The 20,261-nt window shown below is 34.9% G+C and overlaps 1 protein-coding gene across 3 annotated transcripts in view; it reads left to right on the forward strand.

Annotated features, from left to right (window-relative positions):
* The window catches only part of STRN3 (striatin 3), a 98,799-nt gene extending 79,151 nt beyond the window's left edge, over positions 1-19,648 (forward strand). For all 3 annotated transcript variants that reach the window (XM_057488518.1, XM_036881246.2, XM_036881247.2), the window contains 7 exons: positions 125-172; positions 450-571; positions 3,138-3,305; positions 4,667-4,807; positions 10,891-10,998; positions 16,478-16,564; positions 16,644-19,648. In XM_057488518.1, coding sequence (XP_057344501.1) covers positions 125-172; positions 450-571; positions 3,138-3,305; positions 4,667-4,807; positions 10,891-10,998; positions 16,478-16,564; positions 16,644-16,813 — 844 coding nt within the window. In that variant the 3' untranslated portion in view covers positions 16,814-19,648. The remainder of the gene's footprint in view (positions 1-124; positions 173-449; positions 572-3,137; positions 3,306-4,666; positions 4,808-10,890; positions 10,999-16,477; positions 16,565-16,643) is intronic.
* Positions 19,649-20,261: the final 613 nt, after the last annotated feature.

Below are 20,261 nucleotides of genomic sequence, written 5' to 3' on the forward strand. Positions count from 1 at the left end.
ATTGTAAGTAATTATTCTTCTTTATGGTCCCATATCTTTTATTCACTCAGCTCATCTTATTTATAAACTCAGAAATCAACCAGTGATTTGCAGTTATTTAATTGCGTTTTCCCCCCTCTTTTAGGAGTGCCTCTTTAGACGTAGAGCCTATCTACACATTTAGGGCCCACATGTAAGTTTTATTGAATTAATACTAAATTAACAACTGTAGTTATTGTTAACCATTCTCTGTCAATCCTCACACCTTATAATTTTCTCATGTTTGTTTTATATTAGAAAAGACATTAGTTGAATAGTATTTCATTTGATTAATAATTGTATTAGTGAAAATACAGTCAGTACTGTTCAAATGTATGTGTTTACCTTAAATTGAGAGGTTGGGGGTGTGTGGATGGGAGTTTCCTCTTAGTCTTTACAAGTAATTTTTTTCCCTCTTTTCCCTATAATAGTGGTCCTGTTCTATCATTAGCTATTAGTTCTAATGGAGACCAGTGTTTTAGTGGTGGTATTGATGCAACCATCCAGTGGTGGAATATGCCTAGCCCTAATGTGGATCCATATGACACATATGGTAAGCAGAAAGCTCAAAACTTGTTTGTTTTTTAAGTGAATGGAGTGACAAAAATACCTCAAATACTGTCACAAGGTTGTTTAAACATGTATTGGTCTCCTCATTTAGTTCTTCTATTTATTAGTAATTTGCTTTATTAAAGAGAAAAATTAATAAATGTCATGCCATGAATATTTAATTTTGTGAATTGGTATTTTCTCCCATGTCCAAAAATTTTTTAAACTATATTAATTAAAACATTAATTACAGTGCTAGTACAAAAAGAAGATAATGAAATGTAATATAAAGAATAGGTTTTTAGACGTAAAAAATTTATGTAGTTGAAAATAGCAGATGACAATAGGAGCAAATAAGGATACTAAGGGCATAAATCAGTACTTTTTAGAGGACAAAATATTCCTTAATTTAAAAAATCTTATGCACAAGTGCCACTTTTAGAATGTGTCCTGCAGAAATACCTATGTACATGTATTCAGATATATTTACAAGGGAATTGTTTGTAATTATAAAAAGTTGAAATGAATGTTTATTAGTATGATGGTTAAATACTGATCTCTTTGGTTCATTTAAAAAGAGTTCAAGAGCTCTTTGATCTTTTTTTAAACAACCACTTGGTGGCTAAATTTACCAAATGCAGTGTTAAGCACTACATCAGGAAATAAGAATTAGTCTGATGGAAAAGATAGACATTAAGCAGATAAACAAGGAGATGAGTTTATGGTTACAAATTGTGATAACTGGTATAAAGATAAGAGTATTCTGAGAGTAGCAGGCAGAATCTTCTTTAGTTGTAGTCTGAAATAGTAACATTTAAGCCAGAATAAAGGGTAAAAGGGAACTTTATTGGTAAATGGTTTTAAGCCAGAAAATGACCTATAAATGTAGTTAAAAAGGTGACACTGGCTGATGCAAGGAGAATAGAATGGGGATGGGAGGACTGGAGAAAGGACTATCAGTGTAGGTCGTGATGTGGTGGCCCAGTAGACCAGGTGAGAAATGATGTCGCCAAGATTAGTGATGGTGGAGCAATTGGCAAGAAATAGATTTAACACATCAAGGGTAAATAGAATCTATTGATAAATTGGATTGAGTGGATAAAGTGATGGATGAGTGACTTGATTTTGTTTTCTTAACAGCTTTATTAATATAGAATTCACATAAAACTCACCATTTTGAAGGACATAGTTTAGTAGTTTTACAGTTATCACAGGCTTGTGCAACCGTTACCACATCTAATTCAGAACATTTTCATGATCACTCCTACATTTTTGAACGAGCAGTTGAGTATATGATGGTAACATTAAAATGGGGGCAGAGCAAGTGCGAAAAGATAAAAGTTTGTTTTTTAGGCATCTTAAAGAGAAGATGTTATCAAGAAGGTAATATCAATATCAAGATGTAATCAAGATCAAGGTGGTGTAACATAGGGAGAATGTATTGGGTAGAGTAAGAAGACAAGGCAAAATCTCGAGGAACTAAATAAGCGTATTTACCCAATATCCTTTTCTACTCTTCGGTGGAAGGGTGGTGGAAGGTTGATGAAGGCTTTTTGTTTAGGTTGAGAGATGGCGGAGCATATTTGTTTGCTGTGGTAATGATGCCAAAGAGGAGTTTTACAGTAAGGAAACTGTAAACATGAAAGCAAATTAGTAAATTGAATGGAATCCCAAATACACTTTGAGAGGAAGTAGGACCATTCCTTACTTGTATTTGGAAGCAAGGATAAGGTGGTTTTAGACATGAGTGATATATAGATTAGGTACAGGAAGATGGGACAGAGGGCTTCCTATTTTAGTGCTTTCTCAGTGAAGTATAACAGATAAAAACCATTCCTGATGAAGGGAAGTTGGAAACTGTGAGAATTGTGGAGATGATAAGAAATATCCATGGAAAGTGAGAGGTTACTAAAGAAACAGGATTGTAGGACAAAAAATGCACAGTGTTGTTAGCAACCATGTCCATCAAATGATAAATGGATAAATAAAATACAATTTATCCATACAATAGAATATTATCAGCATTTTAAAAGAAATGAAATACTGATACATGCTAAAAAATGGGTGGACCTTGGAAACATTATGCTAATAGAAAGAAGCCAGTCACGAAAGGTCATTTGTATGAAATGTCCAGAATAGACAAATTTATAGAAATAAAGTAAATTAGTGGTTTTTTAGGGCTGCAGAAAAGCCAAAAGTGAATAGTGGGAGAAAATGGCTAATGAGTGATGAAAGTGCCCTGAAACTGATAAGGTGATGATTGTACAGTTCTGTGAATGTTAAAAGCCATTGAATTGTACACTTTAAATTGGTGAGTTGTGTAGGAATTACATCTTTAAAAAGTATATGTTCCTTATAGAAAATTGCAAACATACGGAAAGTATTGTGGGAGAAAAAAATAACCCCATAACTCCACAACTTAGAGATAGCCACTGTGTACACTTTGGTCTCTATTCTGTGGCCGTTTTCTGTAGTCTTTACACTTAATTACATGATAAGTTATCTTTATGTAACAAAGCATTTGTTTTAAACTTCTTTTAACTAATTTTTGTTTGTTTGTTTCTTCCCAGAGCCAAATGTTCTAGCTGGCACTTTAGTTGCTCATACAGATGCCGTCTGGGGTCTTGCTTATAGTGGCATAAAAAATCTATTACTGTCTTGTTCAGCAGATGGCACCGTTAGGTTATGGAATCCACAAGAAAAATTGCCTTGTATTTGCACTTACAATGGAGACAAGGGTAAGTGAATTTTTCCTTTACAAGAGAAGCTGTGTATTTTTTAAATTTGGAAGATAAAAAGGACAAAGCAGTTGATTTAGTATTTCTTTGCTGCTGCGAAAGCATTTGAAATTGAAAGAATTTTTAAAAATGTGCTATAATCTTTTTATACCTACTCATTTTTTATAAAAAGAAAGGTGCTGTGCAAGTAAATCCTATAGGTGAGTGCTTTTTGGCCTTTTTCAAGACATGTCATACTTTAAAAATAAAACTATTTGTAGCAGTGGAGTAGATAGACGAGGTTGCTCATAGGGATAGCATAAGGCCCTCCACTTACTCCAGGTAACTACCTGCAAAGACTGGAGGAATCGCAGTCTTAGCATACCTGTAAGTCACGTATGAGCACACTGGTTTTGAAATGTCTAGCCATAGTCACTGAAATAACACCCTTCACTGGGAAGTATAGAGTTACATGAACAGTTTTACGTAAGTCTTTTTCTGTCAAACAGGTTTCAGCCAATTTACCTTCTGATGGCATTTATTTATGTACATACGTTTATATACTTGATTTGGCCATATTTTGCAAGTCATTTTTTTAGTTATTTTTAAAAACCAGACCTGTATTTTTATTTTACAAGTATGTTTTGTTCTAAAACATGTTAGATGAATAGTATATGCTTTATTTTGCCCTCTTGATACCTTAGTGATTCTACTAATTTTTCAGTTACCCAGCCTTTAAGGTAAAAAATTCATTTAGGTATTTGTTCCTTGCTTTATCTAGGTAATTAATTGCTTGATTCCGGATTTCTCCTAGCCATGGATTGATCTAGCCATTTGAATTTAATGTGTTAAAAAGCGAAATTGCTGCACAGGTCACTTTAGGATAGCACTGCACCAGTGGCTTCCAGAGTCCTAACTTCATTTTCACAGATCCAGAAATTCTGTTCGTACTAACTACTTGATAAGGCTCACACATCTCAAGCATATGAATAGTCTTCCAAGACAATGATGTGAGAATGCTAATTTATCATTTTTACAGTGAGAAATACATTTGGCAGTTAGGTCAAAACAGAATTTTTTCTCAGAATAAGATGCCCAGGAAGACAAGTAACTTTTGCATATATCTCCTCTTACTTTAAGAGCCCTGTAACTATATTTTTCTTACAATGTTGAATAGAATGTTAGAAATACTTTATAAATAATGCAGTGAATGTTAGCTATTATATCTCACTGTTGTATACTTAATTATATCTCATCTCATACAATTGCTGTCTTTTTCATTATTTCAGAATACTTGAATTCCTTTTTTTTTTTTTTGTATTAGAAAAGCAGAAATATCTAAATTACTGTGTTAATACTATATCTCTTTGGGCTCCTCTCAGGACATGGAATACCTACATCGGTGGACTTTATAGGCTGTGATCCAGCTCATATGGTGACCTCTTTCAACACTGGTAGTACAGTAATTTATGATTTAGAAACATCACAGTCATTGGTGATGCTTTCATCACAGACAGATTCTGGTAAGTTTTCATGGGTTTCTTTGAAACCATAAAAAGGATTCTTGCACAACAGAGGGTGACCTTAGTTTTCATATTTTGATTATTTGAATTTAGAATGGAAAAATGGTTTCGGTGTGTTAATAGTTGTACTTATTATTTCTGCTACTTCCTCAAATTGTATTTTAAAGCTTGGGTGGGTATATGGGGACAGAGAGTGAGTAGAGCAATGTAAAGATGAAAGCAAGGGAAATAATTTCAGCTTTTTAATGGAAATACATAGAAAATTACAGAAAGTAATATGAGCCTGATAACTCAATTTGAAGCTTCAATAATTATGCACAAATGACTGGTGCATAGGATATGGTATGTGTTTCATGGTTTATTTCAATAGGGATTCAAATAAGGCCCATGCATTAGAATTGGTTGATAGGTCTCTTAAGTCTCTTTTCATCTGTAGGTCTCCCTCCATGTTTTTTATTTCCCTAGCATTTTTTAATTGAAGAAATTTGGGTATTTGTCATTCACATAGGGTTTCCCACAGTCTGGATTTTGCTGATTGCATCTTTTATTTAACATGCTCTTCTGTTCATTCTATTTTTTTATAAATTGGTTTTAGATCTAGAGGCTTATTCAGATTCAGGTTCAGTGTTTTTATTTGTCTTCATTTTAAAGTTTTGATTTTTTTTTTTTTTTTTTGGCAAGACTGCATTTTGTGAACTTTTACCTGAAGTAAATAGTCTGGTTGTGTATCTTTTTCTTACATTCTCAGTCTTCATGATTATTGCCTAGGTCCATTAATTCATTAACTGTTGAAAAATTATTTCTAATTATATCATTCTTCTCTATTAATTAGCTAGAGTACCTCTGTAAAACAGGACATTCCTCATAAGTAATTTGGTTTCCTTGGAGTTAACAATTATAAAGGAAAAGCAGATGAATGATTGATCTCCCTGCCCCACTTTACCAGTTTTCAAAATAATGAGGTGGTTCTGTAGCATCCTCCAGAGGTGACTAGTGAGTCTGTTGGGTATTGTTTGTTATTATCATTCCAATCTCTCTAGGATATAAAATGTATTTGATGTGTTTCAGTCTGTTGTGAGTTATTGTCTTTATTGCTACTCATATTGTTTCATCTTTGGCCAGTTGGAGCTTACTCAGATTGGCTCTTGAGCACTTTTGCCGAGACTCTGGTAGTCATCAACAGTTTTCTTACTTTCTGATATGACAAGTTGTTTTAGGCTCATCTTGTTCATTTTGTGCCTCAGATCTCAAATCAGCTGTTCCTTTAAAGAGTCATGGTTTATTTTAGTATAAGTAAAGACTACAATTTAGGTGCTAGCTATTGGATTTGTCTTCATTGCTTTCCTAGTTCTTGAGTTGGTCATTGATTTAGGCTTTTTCAGTGGACAGACCTAGAAATGCCTTTTTAACAAAGAAAAGCACTACATCATCCCGGGCTGGGAAAGAGATGGTGGGGTAGGAAGGCAAGGCAGAAATATCCTCCCAAAAACATGTAAAAGAAGAAAATACAGCAAATACAATAAACTTGTAAATGACCTGAAGACTGCAGAACAGACCACCTACACCTGGGGAAGAAAAGACTGCATAGGAAAGGGTAAAGTGGCAGAGCCACGGTCATGTGGGACCCAAGCCCTTCCCCTTTACCAGCCTATAGGCAGGAGAAAGAGGAACAGAGCAGGGAGAGAGTAAGAGCCCAGGATTACTGTAAACCTGGCCCTGGCCCTTGAATCTGCTCAAGGAACACAAGCCCACATTACATTGGATTCTGGTGATTAAAGAGGCTGGACACCAGGGACAGTTGGAACACTCTGGGAGGCTAAGACTTAAGCCACTTATGGAGGACAGGCATGCTCCACCCTTCCTGAGACCCAAAGTAGAGGTGGCAGTTTGAAAGACTTACCAGCAGTGGGAGGGGTGCCAGAGGGGTGAGGGTTGGACAGAGCTCTCTCCTCAGGAGAAAGGGCAGGTAGAGGATACCTCCCAAGCTCTCCCTAAGCGCAACAGTACAGAAAGTCTCGGGAACCCCAGACCCTCCATCTCCCTCACTGGCAATGCAGCCTGAGGCTCCTCCCTGTGCGTGCTGCCAGCCAACCTACTCAGCCCAGCAGCAGCGTCAGACTTTGCTGCCTGGCAGGCAGAGGGAGGCTCTCCCAGCTTGCCTGTTTCCATTTCAGCCCAACCAGGGAGGTGCCTGCAGGAGCCAGCCCCAACAGCTCCTTCATCCATGGACAGCACCATGTCCAAGCATGGTGCTGCATGTCTGCCCAAGGCAGAGCTGCACATCAGCCCACCCATCCCATTAACCCTGCAGTCCCGCCATTGCTGCAGGCCAAGCAGATGGCAGCCTACCAGCAGCAATTCAGCAGAGACTTTGCTGATCACAAAGGCAGCAACTGAAGCAAATTGCCCACACAGACTCAGAGACCACTACAGAAGACAGAAAGGCAGCCATACCCCCTGCATGCCAATAGCTGGAGCTTCCACAAAGTAGAACCAGGTACTGGAAAGTAAAGAATCTTGAGCTTCTGAGCACAGTAAGACACCTCCTTCATAAAGCTATTACTCTGTGGGCCAGGAAGCATGGCAGAGCCATTTAACAAAAGGAAGAAACACAGAAACCCTGATAAAATGAGGAAGTTGAGGGATATGTTCCAAACAAAACTACAGGATAGGACACCAGAAAGAAAGCTAAATGAAACAGAGATCACCAATCTTCTTGATAAAGATTTCAAAAAAAGTCATAAACATGCTTACTTATCTACAGAAAAATATTCAAGATCTCAAGGAGAACTTCAACAAAGAAATAGAAGATCTAAAATAGAGCCACTTGGATTTGAAGAATAAAATATCTTGAATGAAACAAAATGGAGGCATTTAAGAGTAGATTACTGCAGGTAGAGGAGATAGTGAATGAGATGGAAATTAGAGAACAAGAACACAATGAAGCTGAGGAACAGAGAGGAAAAAGGATCTCTAGGAATGAAAGAATGGTAAGAGAGCTATGTGACCAATCCAAATGAAACAATATTTGCATAATAGGGGTACCAGAAAGAGAAGAGAGGGACAAAGGGATAGAAAGTCTCTTTGAAGAAATAATTTTTGAAAACTTACCCAATCTGGGGAAGGAAACACACTCAGGTCATGGTATCGCAGAGGCCCCCTAAAAAAAGGAACTCCAGGAAAACAACACCAAGATGTGTAATAATTAAAGTGACAAAGATCAAGGGCAAAAAGAGGGTATTGAAAGCATCCAGAGAGACAAAAAGATTACCTATAAAAGAAGCCCCATTAAGCTATCAGCAGACTTCTCAGCAGAAATTTTACAAGCCTGAGGGAATGGCATGATATATTCAATGTACTAAAACAGAAGGACCGCCACCCAAGAATTCTATACCTGGCAAGATTATCATTCATATTTAAAGCAGGTATTAAACAGTTTCCTGATAAAGTTGGAGGAATTCACCACTACTAACCCAGCCTTGCAGGATATGTCGAAGGGACTGGTGTAGATGGATATGTTCCTAAGGCTAAATAGCTTTCACCAGTGAAAATAAACCCACAGTAAAGGTAGTAGACCAATTAATTACCAAGCAAGTACAAAATTAAAATGAAGCAAAAGAAGCAAAATCAACCATACCCAAAATCAGTCAAGGGATACACAAAAAGTGCAGATTATGTACAAATAGTGTGAAGGAAGAACAAGAATAAAAACAAAAGTACTTTTAGCTTGTGTTTGAAATAGAGTAATCAGCAATTTAAAATAAACTGTTATGTAGTAAGGAAGCTATTCTTGAACCTTTGGTAACCACAAAACTAAAGCCTACAATAGATATACAAAAAAAATTAAAGAGAAATCCATTCACAACGCTAAATAAAACCATCAAATAACGAGAGTATAAGAGGAAGGAAGGAACAGAGGAGTTATAAAAATAGAAAACAATAAAATGGCATTAAGTGCATATCTATTAGTAATCACCTTTAAATGTAAATGGACTGAATGAACCAATCAAAAGACATAGAATGTCAGAATGGATAAAGAAACAAGACCCATCTATATGCTGCCTACAAGAGACTATTTCAGACCCAAAGACTTACACAGACTAAAAGTGAAGGGATGGGAAAAGATATTTCATGCAAATAATAGGGAGAAAAAAAGCAGGAGTAGCAGTTAATAATATCAGACTAGTAAATACATTTAGAAACAAAGTAATGAGAGACAAAGAAGGACAGTACATAATGATAAAGGGCTCAGTCCAACAAGAGGATATAACCATTATAAATATCTATGCACCCAACATAGGAGCACCTAAATATATAAAACACATACTAACAAAATTAAAAGGGGAAATAGGTTGCAGCACATTCATTTTAGGAGACTTTAGCTTACCACTTAAATCAATAGACAGGTCAGTCAGACAGAAAATAAATAAGGAAACACAGGCACTGAACAATACATTAGATCAGGTGGACTAAATAGATTTCTACTGAACATTTCACCCAAAAGCAGCAGCATACACATTTTCCTCAAGTGTACAGTTTCATCTTGATATTTATGGGTATGTGTATGTATGTATATACACTGTACCTCCTGTCCTTCATTTTTCTTTAAATGCATGAACATGTACAAAACAGCAGCAGACTCACAGAACCCAAGAATGGACTAGCAATTGCCAAAGGGAAAGGGACTGTTGTGGGGGTGGGTGGAAAGGGAGGGAAAAGGGGAATAAGGGGCATTACAATTAGCACACATAATGTAGTGGGGGGGGCACAGGGAAGGCAGTCTAAAGCAAAACAAAAAGGTCCCCTATCCCATTGTCCCTCAGATATTTATAAATACATTTTCCACTGCAAAAAAAAGAGGCATGAATATTTAGCAAAAGAAAAGAAAAAGAGAAAACACTGATAATTTCATACAAATACTTAAAATTCAAGTTCAGATTTATTTCATTGATTTTTATATCTTTACCTCATTTTAACCATGTCAGAACTCTTGGTTGTCAGCAAAATTATGTAATTGCTCACATGATTTATCACACAGTACAAATATTATAGTCATCTCAGAAAAATAATACCAATACTAATACCACCACCAATAGTTAATCAGTGGTAATAGTTTGTGCTTATAGTATATTCCACTAGGAATGGACAGTCTAATTATTATGCTTTAAACTTACTTGAAGTATTTAATTTCTTTTGGCTTATACCACCAATTGGATATACAATTAGGTTCATGGGTTTAATTTTACTTCTGATTTTTTGTTAAGTTTTTTAAAATCATTGCATAATTATGTAAAACATTTACATGGTTCTTCAGCCAAATCACAAACGAAACTCCACTCAAAGAAATGTCTTTTCTAATACCTTTTCAACTTTAGTCCTTTTCTCCCTCTTACATAGGTAACTAATACTATATATAAATATATATATATAGGTATATATATATATTATAGGGGTGTGTGTGTATATATATATATGGGGGGGTGGTAATGTGTTTATACTTGTGTACATGTGGAATGACAAAGTCTAAAAATGTGATGACATTTTCCCATTTGTTTTGATCCCTCTCTGTTCTCCCTCATCTCTAAGATAAAAGTCTAAGAGCTCAGTAGTAAAGAAACGGCTTCACCCCTAAGAACATCAATTCCAGTTCTTAATTTTTTTGTCAGTGTGGGTAGGATGAGGGTTGTTCCTTGCAAACATCTAATTATCACTTGTGAATTTTTTCTACATTAAATGCTTATAACTCTTATAGGCTATTTATTAAAAGTAATAATTGTTTTGCATCTTTTAAGAATTCTAAACCACCTATATTGACAGTATGATTAAAATATGTCTAATTATTTCTACACTTTAGCCTAATACTGTCTATAATTATAAGACGTAAAGCTTAAACATTTATTTTGTAAGAAATTGTATCTTTCTAGAGCCCTAGTCTTAGTTACCAGATTTTTTGTTTTTCACAAAAGCTGTAGTTTTTAATGATTATCTTTTTTTTTTTTTTTTTTGGTAAAACTGAAAAAGCCATCATCCAGCTTCTAAGTGAGGGTTTGAATTTTATTGCAATATCTTCCTTCATTTTTCAGGTTTACAATACAATAATCACATTAACAGAGTGGTAAGTCATCCTACACTTCCTGTTACAATAACTGCTCATGAAGATAGACATATCAAATTTTTTGACAATAAAACAGGTGAGTAGATTCTTATTTTCTTTTCAGTCATATTAATAATACTGTAAATTTGAGATAATAAAAAATGCTAATATAAGATATATTGACTTTTTGGCTTCAAAATGCCAAGTTAAACCATTTTAACTCAAATTTTTGCTTAATGTAACACACTTAACTATGTATTTTTATTGTTAAACATATATAATACTTTGCTTGCCTATTATGATTATTTTCATGTCATGTTAATTAAATGCAAACCCTTCCATTTGAAATTTTTTCCATCACATCCTGTAGTGAATTAGTATAGTGGAAGAGGTCTCAGTCTGGTGTTTGGCATTTCACATATGTTCTTAGAATTATTCTCAGTGTATGAAATGATGATGTAGTGGAAATTGCTTATTGTCATCGTCCCTGTATTTCTTTTTATAAGGAAAACTTAACCAGTTATATAGAAATCAAATCAGATTTTTAATTTGGGCATAGGGTTGTACTTTAAGGACCTCTGTCTCATCTGTCATTACCTAGAATGCTACATAAAATATTGTTTGCTCTCTTTCAGGAAAGGTCTGACAGCTAGAGAGGCTTCTTTGAGGAGAAGCTAAAATAGGGGTATATTGAAAGACCTCCGAAATAAGAAACTTAAATATTAATTGCAACATTACTGGCAGGGCAACAGATGATAAAGCAAGGCAGCAGTTCAGACCTACAGATTTCTCTTTGAAGGCTATATGGGACATGGTCATAATTTTTATTCTTTAGAGTCTTACATAAATCTCTTTGCTCAAGTCACACTTTCAAGGAGAGATTACTTTTAACTCAGTAAAACAAGTTGAGAAGAAAATGGCTATTCACAGGTCTATGTACTGAACAGGAAAGAAGATTCATATTCTCTCTTTCAATTCAGTATTGTCTATCAGATACTGTCAGATTCATGAAACACCTTTTTCAGGGGAAACTGGGAAAGTCCTACATTGGAATTAAAAGATTAAAAGTCTCATTAAAAATATTATTATAGTGGATGAACCTTGAAAACATTATGCTAAATGACAGAAGGCAGCACAAAATGCCACATGTTACTGCATGATTTCATTTGTATAAAGCACTCAGAAAAGGCCAATCCATAAAGAAAGCAGATTAGTCATTACCAGGGACTTGGAGGAGGGGAGAAATGGGAAGCCACTGCTTAATGGGTATGAAGTTTCCTTTTGCACTGAACTAGATAATGGTGTTGGCTGCATATCATTGTTAATGTTCTAAAAGCCACTGGATTAATGGCAATAAGTATATACCTATCGATAATCACCCTAAATGTGAATGGTCTGAATGCACCAATCAAAAGACATAGAGTCACTGAATGGATAAAAAAACATGACCCATTTATATGCTCCCTACAAGAGACTCACTTCAAACCCAAAGACATGCACAGACTGAAAGTGAAGGGATGGAAAAAGATACTTCATGCAAACAATAGGGAGAGAAAAGCAGGAGTTGGAGTAATTTGTCAGACAAAATAGACATCAAAACAAAGAAAGTAACAAGAGACAAGGACATTACATAATGGTAAAGGGGTCAGTCTAACAAGCGGATATAACTATTATAAATATCTGTGCACCCAACACAGGATCACCTACATATGTGAAAAAAATACTAACAGAATTAAAGGGGGAAGTAGAATGCAATGCATTCATTCTGGGAGACTTCAACACACCACTCATTCCAAAGGACAGATCAATCAGACAGAAAATAAGAAAGGAGACAGAGGCACTGAACAACACATTAGAACAGATGGACCTAACAGACATCTACAGAACACTGCATCCAACAGCAACAGAATACACATTCTTCTCAAGTGCACATGGAGCATTTTAAAGAATAGATCATATACTGGGTCACAAAAAGAGCCTCAGTAAATTCAAAAAGACTGAAATTGTACCAACCAGCTTCTCAGACCACAGAGGTATGAAACTAGAAATAAATTGCACAAACAAAATGAAAAAGCCCACAAACACATTGAAGCTCAATAACATGCTTCTAAATAATCAATGGATCAATGACCAAATAAAAGCAGAGATCAAGCAATATATGGAGACAAATGACAGCAATAATTCAACACCACAAAATCTGTGGGATGCAGCCAAGGCTGTGCTAAGGGAAGTATATTGCAATACAGGCCTACCTCAGGAAAGAAGAACAATCCCAAATGAATACTCTAAACTCACAATTAATGAACTAGAAAAAGAAAAACATTAGGCCCAAAGTCAGTAGAAGGAGGGACATAATAAAGATGAGAGCAGAAATAAATAAAATCAAGAAGAATAAAATAACAGAAAGAATCAATGAAAGCAGGAGCTTGTTCTTCGAGGATATAAACAAAATAGATAAACCCCTAGCCAGACTTACCAAGAAAAAAAGAATCTACATACATAAACAAAACTAGAAATGAGAAAGGAAAAATCACTACAGACACCACAGAAATATAAACAATTATAAGAGAAAACTATGAAAAATTATATGGTAACAAACTGGATAACCTAGGAGAAATGGACAACTTTCTAGAAAAATACAACCTTCCAAGGCTGACCCAGGAAGAAACAAAATCTGAACAGACCAATTACCAGCAACGAAATTGAATTGGTAATCAAAAAACTACCTAAAAACAAAACGTGTGGACCAGATGGCTTCACTGCTGTATTTCATCAAACATTTAGTTAAGACCTAATGCCCAATCCTCCTTAAAGATCACCAAAACATAGAAGAGGAGGGACTACTACCAAACTCATTCTACGAGGCCAGCATCACTCTTAATACCAAAACCAGGCAAAGACACCACAAAAAAAGAAAGTTACAAACCAATATCCCTGATGAGCATAGATGCAAAAATACTCAACAAAATATGAGCAAACCAAATTCAAATAAATCAAGAGGATCATACACCATGATATAGAGGAATTCATTCCAGGGATGCAAGGATGGTACAACATAAAAAAATCCATCATCATCCACCACATCAATAAAAAGAAGGACAGAAACCACATAATAATCTCCATAGATGCTGAAAAAGCATTCAACAAAATTCAACATCCATTCATGATAAAAACTCTCAACAAAATGGTTTAGAGGGCAAGTACCTCAACATAATAAAGGCCATATATGATAAACCCACAGCCAACATTATACTTAACAGTGAGAAGCTGAGAACTTTAAGATCAGGAACAAGACAAGGATGCCCACTCTCCCCACTTTCATTCAACATCCAGATTGGCAAGGAAAAAGTTTAACTGTCCCTGTTTGCAGATGACATAATACTGTACATTAAAAAAAACCTTAAAGAATCCACTCCAAAACTACCAGAACTAATACCTGAATTCAGCAAAGGTGAAGGGTACAAAATTAATAACGCAAAAATATGTTGCATTCCTCCTATACACTAACAATGAACTAGTAGAAAGAGAAATCAGGAAATACCTAGGAATAAACCTAATCCAGGAAGTGAAAGACCTGTATTCTGAAAACTACAAGACACTCATGAGAGAAATTAAAGAAGATATCAATAAATGAAAACACATCCCATGTTCATGGATTGGAAGAATTAATATTGTCAAAATGGCCATCCTGCTTAAAGCAATCTGCAGATACAATGCAATCCCTGTCAAAATACCAACAGTATTCCTCAGTAAACTAGAGCAAATAGTTCTAAAATTGATATGAAACCACAAAAGACCCTGAATAGCCAAAGCAATCCTGAGAAGGAAAAATAAAGCTGGGGGGATTATGCTCCCCAACTTCAAGCTCTACTTCAAAGCCACAGTAATCTAGACAATTTGGTACTGGCACAAGAACAGACCCATAGACCAATGGAACAGACTAGAGAGCCCAGATATAAACCCAAGCATATATGGTCAATTAATATATGATAAAGGAGCCGATGATATATATACACTTGGGGAAATGACAGTCTCTTCAACAACTGTCGTTGGCAAAACTGGACAGCTACATGCAAGAGAATGAAACTAGATTTTTGTCTAACCCCATACACAAAAATAAACTCGAAATGGATCAAAGACCTGAGTGTAAGTCATGAAGCCATAAAACTCTTAGAAGAAAAAATAGGCAAAAATCTGAATATAAACATGAGCAACTTTTTCATGAATGCCTCTCCTCAGGCAAGAGAAACAAAATAAAAAATGAACAAATGGGACTCCATCATGCTTAAAAGCTTCTGTACAGCAAAGGACACCATCGGCAGAACAAAAAGGCCTCCTACAGTTTGGAAAAATATATTTGTAAATGACATATCCGACAAGGGGTTAACATCCAAAATACATAAAGAATTCACACGCCTCAACACCTAAAAAGCAAATAACCCTACTAAAAATGGGTGGAGGATATGAAGACACATATCTCCAAAGAAGAAATTCAGGTGGCCAACAGGCACATGAAAAGATGCTCCACATTGCTAATTATCAGGGAAATGCAAATTAAAACTACAATGAGATATCACCTCACACCAGTTAGGATGGCCAGCATTGAAAAGACTAGGAACAAATGCTGGCAAGGATGTGAACAAAGGGGAACCCTCCTACACTGCTGGTGGTAATGTAAACTAGTTCAACCATTTTGCTAAGCAGTGTGGAGGTTCCTTAAAGAAACTTAAAATAGAGATGCCATTTGACCCAGGAATTCCACTCCTAGGAATGTACCCTAAGTATGTAGGATCCCAGTTTCAAAAAGACAGATGCACCCCTATGTTTATCGCAGCACTATTTACAATAGCCAAGAAGTGGAAGCAACCTAAGTGTCTATCGGTAGATGAATGGATAAAGAAGGTGTGGTACATATACACAATGGAATATTACTCAGCCATGAGAAGAAAACAAATCCTACCATTTGCAACAACAGGGATGGAGCTAGAGGGTATTATGCTCAGTGAAATAAGCCAGGAGGAGAAAGACAAGGACCAAATGATTTCACTCATCTGTGTAATATAACAACAAAGCAAAAACTGAAGGAACAAAACAGCAGCAGACTCACAGAACCCAAGAATGGACTAGCAGTTACCAAAGGGAAAGGTTACTGGAGAGGGTAGGTGGGAAGGGAGGGAGAAGAGGAATAAGGGGCATTATGATTAGTACACATAACACAGGGGGTCACGGGGAAGGCAGTATAGCACAGAGAAGACAAATAGTGACTGTAGCATCTTACTATGCTGATGGATAGTGACTGTAATGGGGTATGTGGTGGAGACTTGATAATGGGTGGAATCTAGTAACTACAGTGTTCCTCGTGTGATTTTATATTAATGATACAAAAAAAAGCCACTGGATTATACCTTCTCAAATGGTTAAAATGGTAAATTTTTTGCTAGGTGAATTTTATCACTGTTTAAAATATTGCTAGAGTGATTATATATTTTATATTAGTGCTGTATTATTTATGGTTTCTGGTCTCATGTCAGTAACTATTTGTGAAAACTTAGTATTCTGTGTTGTGTTTTATTTAGGTAAAATGATCCATTCTATGGTGGCTCATTTGGATGCTGTTACAAGTCTAGCAGTAGATCCTAATGGAATCTATTTGATGTCTGGAAGTAAGTCTGAACTTCTGTACTGCCACATATTTACAAGAGAATTGTTGCTCGATGACATACTTTATTTGTTCATTTACAGGCCATGACTGTTCTATTAGATTGTGGAATTTGGACAGCAAGACATGTGTGCAGGAAATAACAGCACATAGGAAGAAATTAGATGAATCGATTTATGATGTTGCTTTCCATCCATCAAAAGCATATATTGCCAGTGCAGGGGCTGATGCCCTTTCCAAAGTATTTGTGTGAACCAACAAAAACTCGACATTATAACAACAGATTTGCTTGAAGAGAAAGAGGGTCTGCATCACTGCCATCAAAAAGGTTACTGATAATGACACTACATGTGATCTGCCTGGTGAAGGCTCTTTGGGGCAAGCATAAATTGGTGGAAATTACATCTTAATGTCGGGCTCATTAATTTAATTGTAACTTACTGTATTTCATGGGACAAAAAGAGGACTCCATTATTTGTACTGGATAGACTGAGCGTATGTCTGTTTTTTAGGTATCTTTAAGCCAATGTGGAATCTAATCTTACAAAAAAGACTTCTATTTTGGACTCTGTGCTGCCTTAGGGTTAGGAATGTGGTGCTCTTGTTGGGGGGAAGTGAGCTCCAAGAGTAGCTTTTTTTTTCATCTCTTAGTGATCTTCTGTTTATCAGTTGAATGCCACAGATACCCTTTTAAACTTATTTTGCTTTAAAAAAAAGAAAGAAAATTTAACTTAAAATATTTTAGCATTAGTTGCACAAAATGTTTGGATAAAATTCTAGTTTTTATAAGTCTTTTTATATATTTAGCCTGTCACAACAGTGCTCAAGATTGTATTGAAGTTTTTCTGCATTAACAACCCTAAAACACAGAGATCTCACTGACCCGCTGCCATGTAGCCACACTCGTTCCTTCTTTTGCCTAATACAGCTCAGCTAAGTCCTTCCATAAAGATGCTAGATCACCTTCATCATAACGTAATTGTCTTTGTAAACCAAGGACTATCACGTGTATTAAGATGAAACAGTGGGGTTTAATACTCCTAATGAATTCTTAAAAACAAACTAACTAATCTTGGCATCCTATCACTATGTGATATTTTGTACATCTTACTGTATTTACAAGTTTATTTATCAAGGATTATCCATCTTGCTAATAGCCTATTATTTATTTCACTTTTTTTTGGTCTTTATATCCTTTTATTAATGTGCTAAAAGAACCTGTATATCTATTTTGGGACTCTTTAAATAGTCTAAAATAGACTAAAAATGGAATATTTTATAGTTTGAGTTACAAACCAGGGAGATTCACCCCATTACATATCTTGGTTTACCATGATTCCAAACAAAAAGACTTTGTTTAAAAATATTTGGAGTAAAATTTTATTTGCTTTACAAAGAGGATACAAAAATGGTTGAATCAGGTTACAGAAATCTGTGTTTGGACCGGTTATCCCTGTTTTATTTTTTTCAGATGTGCTTAATTTTATGGTGTAACTAAAGATTTTGTTTGTGTAATGCATGATTAAGACAATAAAGTATTTTTTCTAGTCTTCCAAAAAATTTTTCTGATCAGTTTGCAAGTTTTGATGAGTTTTGTAAGGTTTTGTTTTACAAACTATGAATCAGCAAATTTTTATTGTACCACATAGCAACCGTACATCTGTTGAAAAATAATGTATATAAAATGCATATAATAAATATTAAATTGTGTACCTGTATGTTACTGTTGGCTACATTATTTTGTGTTGAATAATATAAAGTGCAATACTTGACTCTCCATCATTAAAATAGGAAATGGAGATGATTTCTCAGTGAGTCCTTCATTTTTATGCTGTTCTTTTAAATTTTGTACTGCTATTGATACTCTAATACGATTAGAACAGTTAACACTATTAAGATTGCCTTTTAAAGTATTTCACCCCATTTGGGGATTTAAAAAAATCTTCTATTGAAATAAGATAATTCAAAATAACCAAAAAGATTCAGAAATGCAATTTTAAGTTATTTCCTTAGACATCCTATTACTTTATTAAATCTGAATTTCATTTAATAATGTTGTCATTCCTGTCTGCCCATACTTGTTTCCACAAAAAAAGTTCAACAGAGAATAAATTGCTTTATTCATTAATTAAAAGTTGTCCTTACAAATGTTAAGTATTAATATTATGAAACTTCCTTCAACAAGGTAAATAACCTTTGAAGGTAATTGCAAGTGAATTAGAGTTAGAAAACTTTTGCAGCAAAATTGTTTGCTGCAAAAAAAAAAATTTTTTTTTACGCTGTGTGTACATTGAGAATTTTTGTTATTTTTACATAAAAATCCAAGTGGGAGTTTTAGTCATTGTGAATGAAACAAATTTTTCAGAAAATACTGTTTTTTTTTTGTTTTTCTGAAGATATAACTTAATGAACAAATTAAAGGGGTAATTTTCTCTTTCTCCTATGTTTTTTAAAAAGTAATTAAAAAGAAACTTTCCAAAGCTAGTATTTCTGGCAGCTATTCCAAACCAGTGCATTACTGTTTAACTTAATGTGATTATCATCATTGCAATGCATAAACATTCACCTCTTTTGGAATGTATTAAAACTGAAATGAATAAAAATTAGTATATATGTTTATTTTTCTCCTACCTACCTTGGTTGTGTTTTTTTCTCTACAATATTAAACATGTGGAAGATACTGAAAGGATGCAAAAAGAATGTCTAATTTTCATTTTATTTGTGTGCTTCCATTTGTGACTTACAGAGATTAGATTGGACTATAAATTGGTGCTTTATATGTAATGTAATGTTAAAGAATATTTTTATATACGAACTTTAATGTGTTGGCTTTCACAGTAATCGTATTCTGCCTTTTTCATATTTTATTCGTGTACTTATATTTCAAAGTAAATTATCCACTGAAGACCAGTATCTCATTTAACATGTTAAGGTTATAAATGGGCTGGCATTTTTGAAATAGGTATGCCTGCTAAAGTTGAATGACATTGTTTTAAAAATCTTACTCTCTATTCTATTGTTAACCCTTTGTTTTATGTTTACTTACCCAAAATAATTGATATTAACCTAATAAAGTGCTCATTTCTGCTTTCTTGCTGCTCTTTTAAGTCAAAGTATGAGCCTCCCTGGCTGCCTCAGATGAATCAAAATCGTGTCCTTTATGAATGAAAGAAAACGCATTTTTAAGAGCACTAGTAATTAGAGGCTGGGTTTTCATGTAAGTTGAATTTTTTAAGGAGAGGTAGTTTCAGCTGACAATTTGTGGTCTATTTGTTGGGGGAAATCATGTTAAACTCCTTTTTGTTTAATTAAATGAAAATGCTTGTTGCATGAGTCAGTCATATCTGCAGCTTTTTTTTTTTTTTATAAGGGTGAGGGGCAGTTTATTATTCTCTTCCCATACTCCTGTGTGCCAAATGTTCCCATAATATTGAAGGCAATTCAGTTCTGTCTCTCTATATACAGTCCTTAAATTTCTTTTACACAGGTCATAAAACTGTTAACCTAGAAGATGTACTGGAGTATATATGTATTATTTCAACCAGTTACCGCCATCATGTCAGATAGATTAGTGTGTGTGTGAAAGAAGATGGGGTATACAGGTGCTATTTTTAGAGAAAATAGGATGGATAACAGCACCACTGAAGGGAAGTTCTTGGTGAGGTAATGATAGTTACATTAAGGGAGTTGTGATCACTTTT

Source organism: Manis pentadactyla, chromosome 11 (assembly GCF_030020395.1).
Source record: "Manis pentadactyla isolate mManPen7 chromosome 11, mManPen7.hap1, whole genome shotgun sequence".
Classification (NCBI taxonomy): Eukaryota; Metazoa; Chordata; class Mammalia; order Pholidota; family Manidae; genus Manis; species Manis pentadactyla.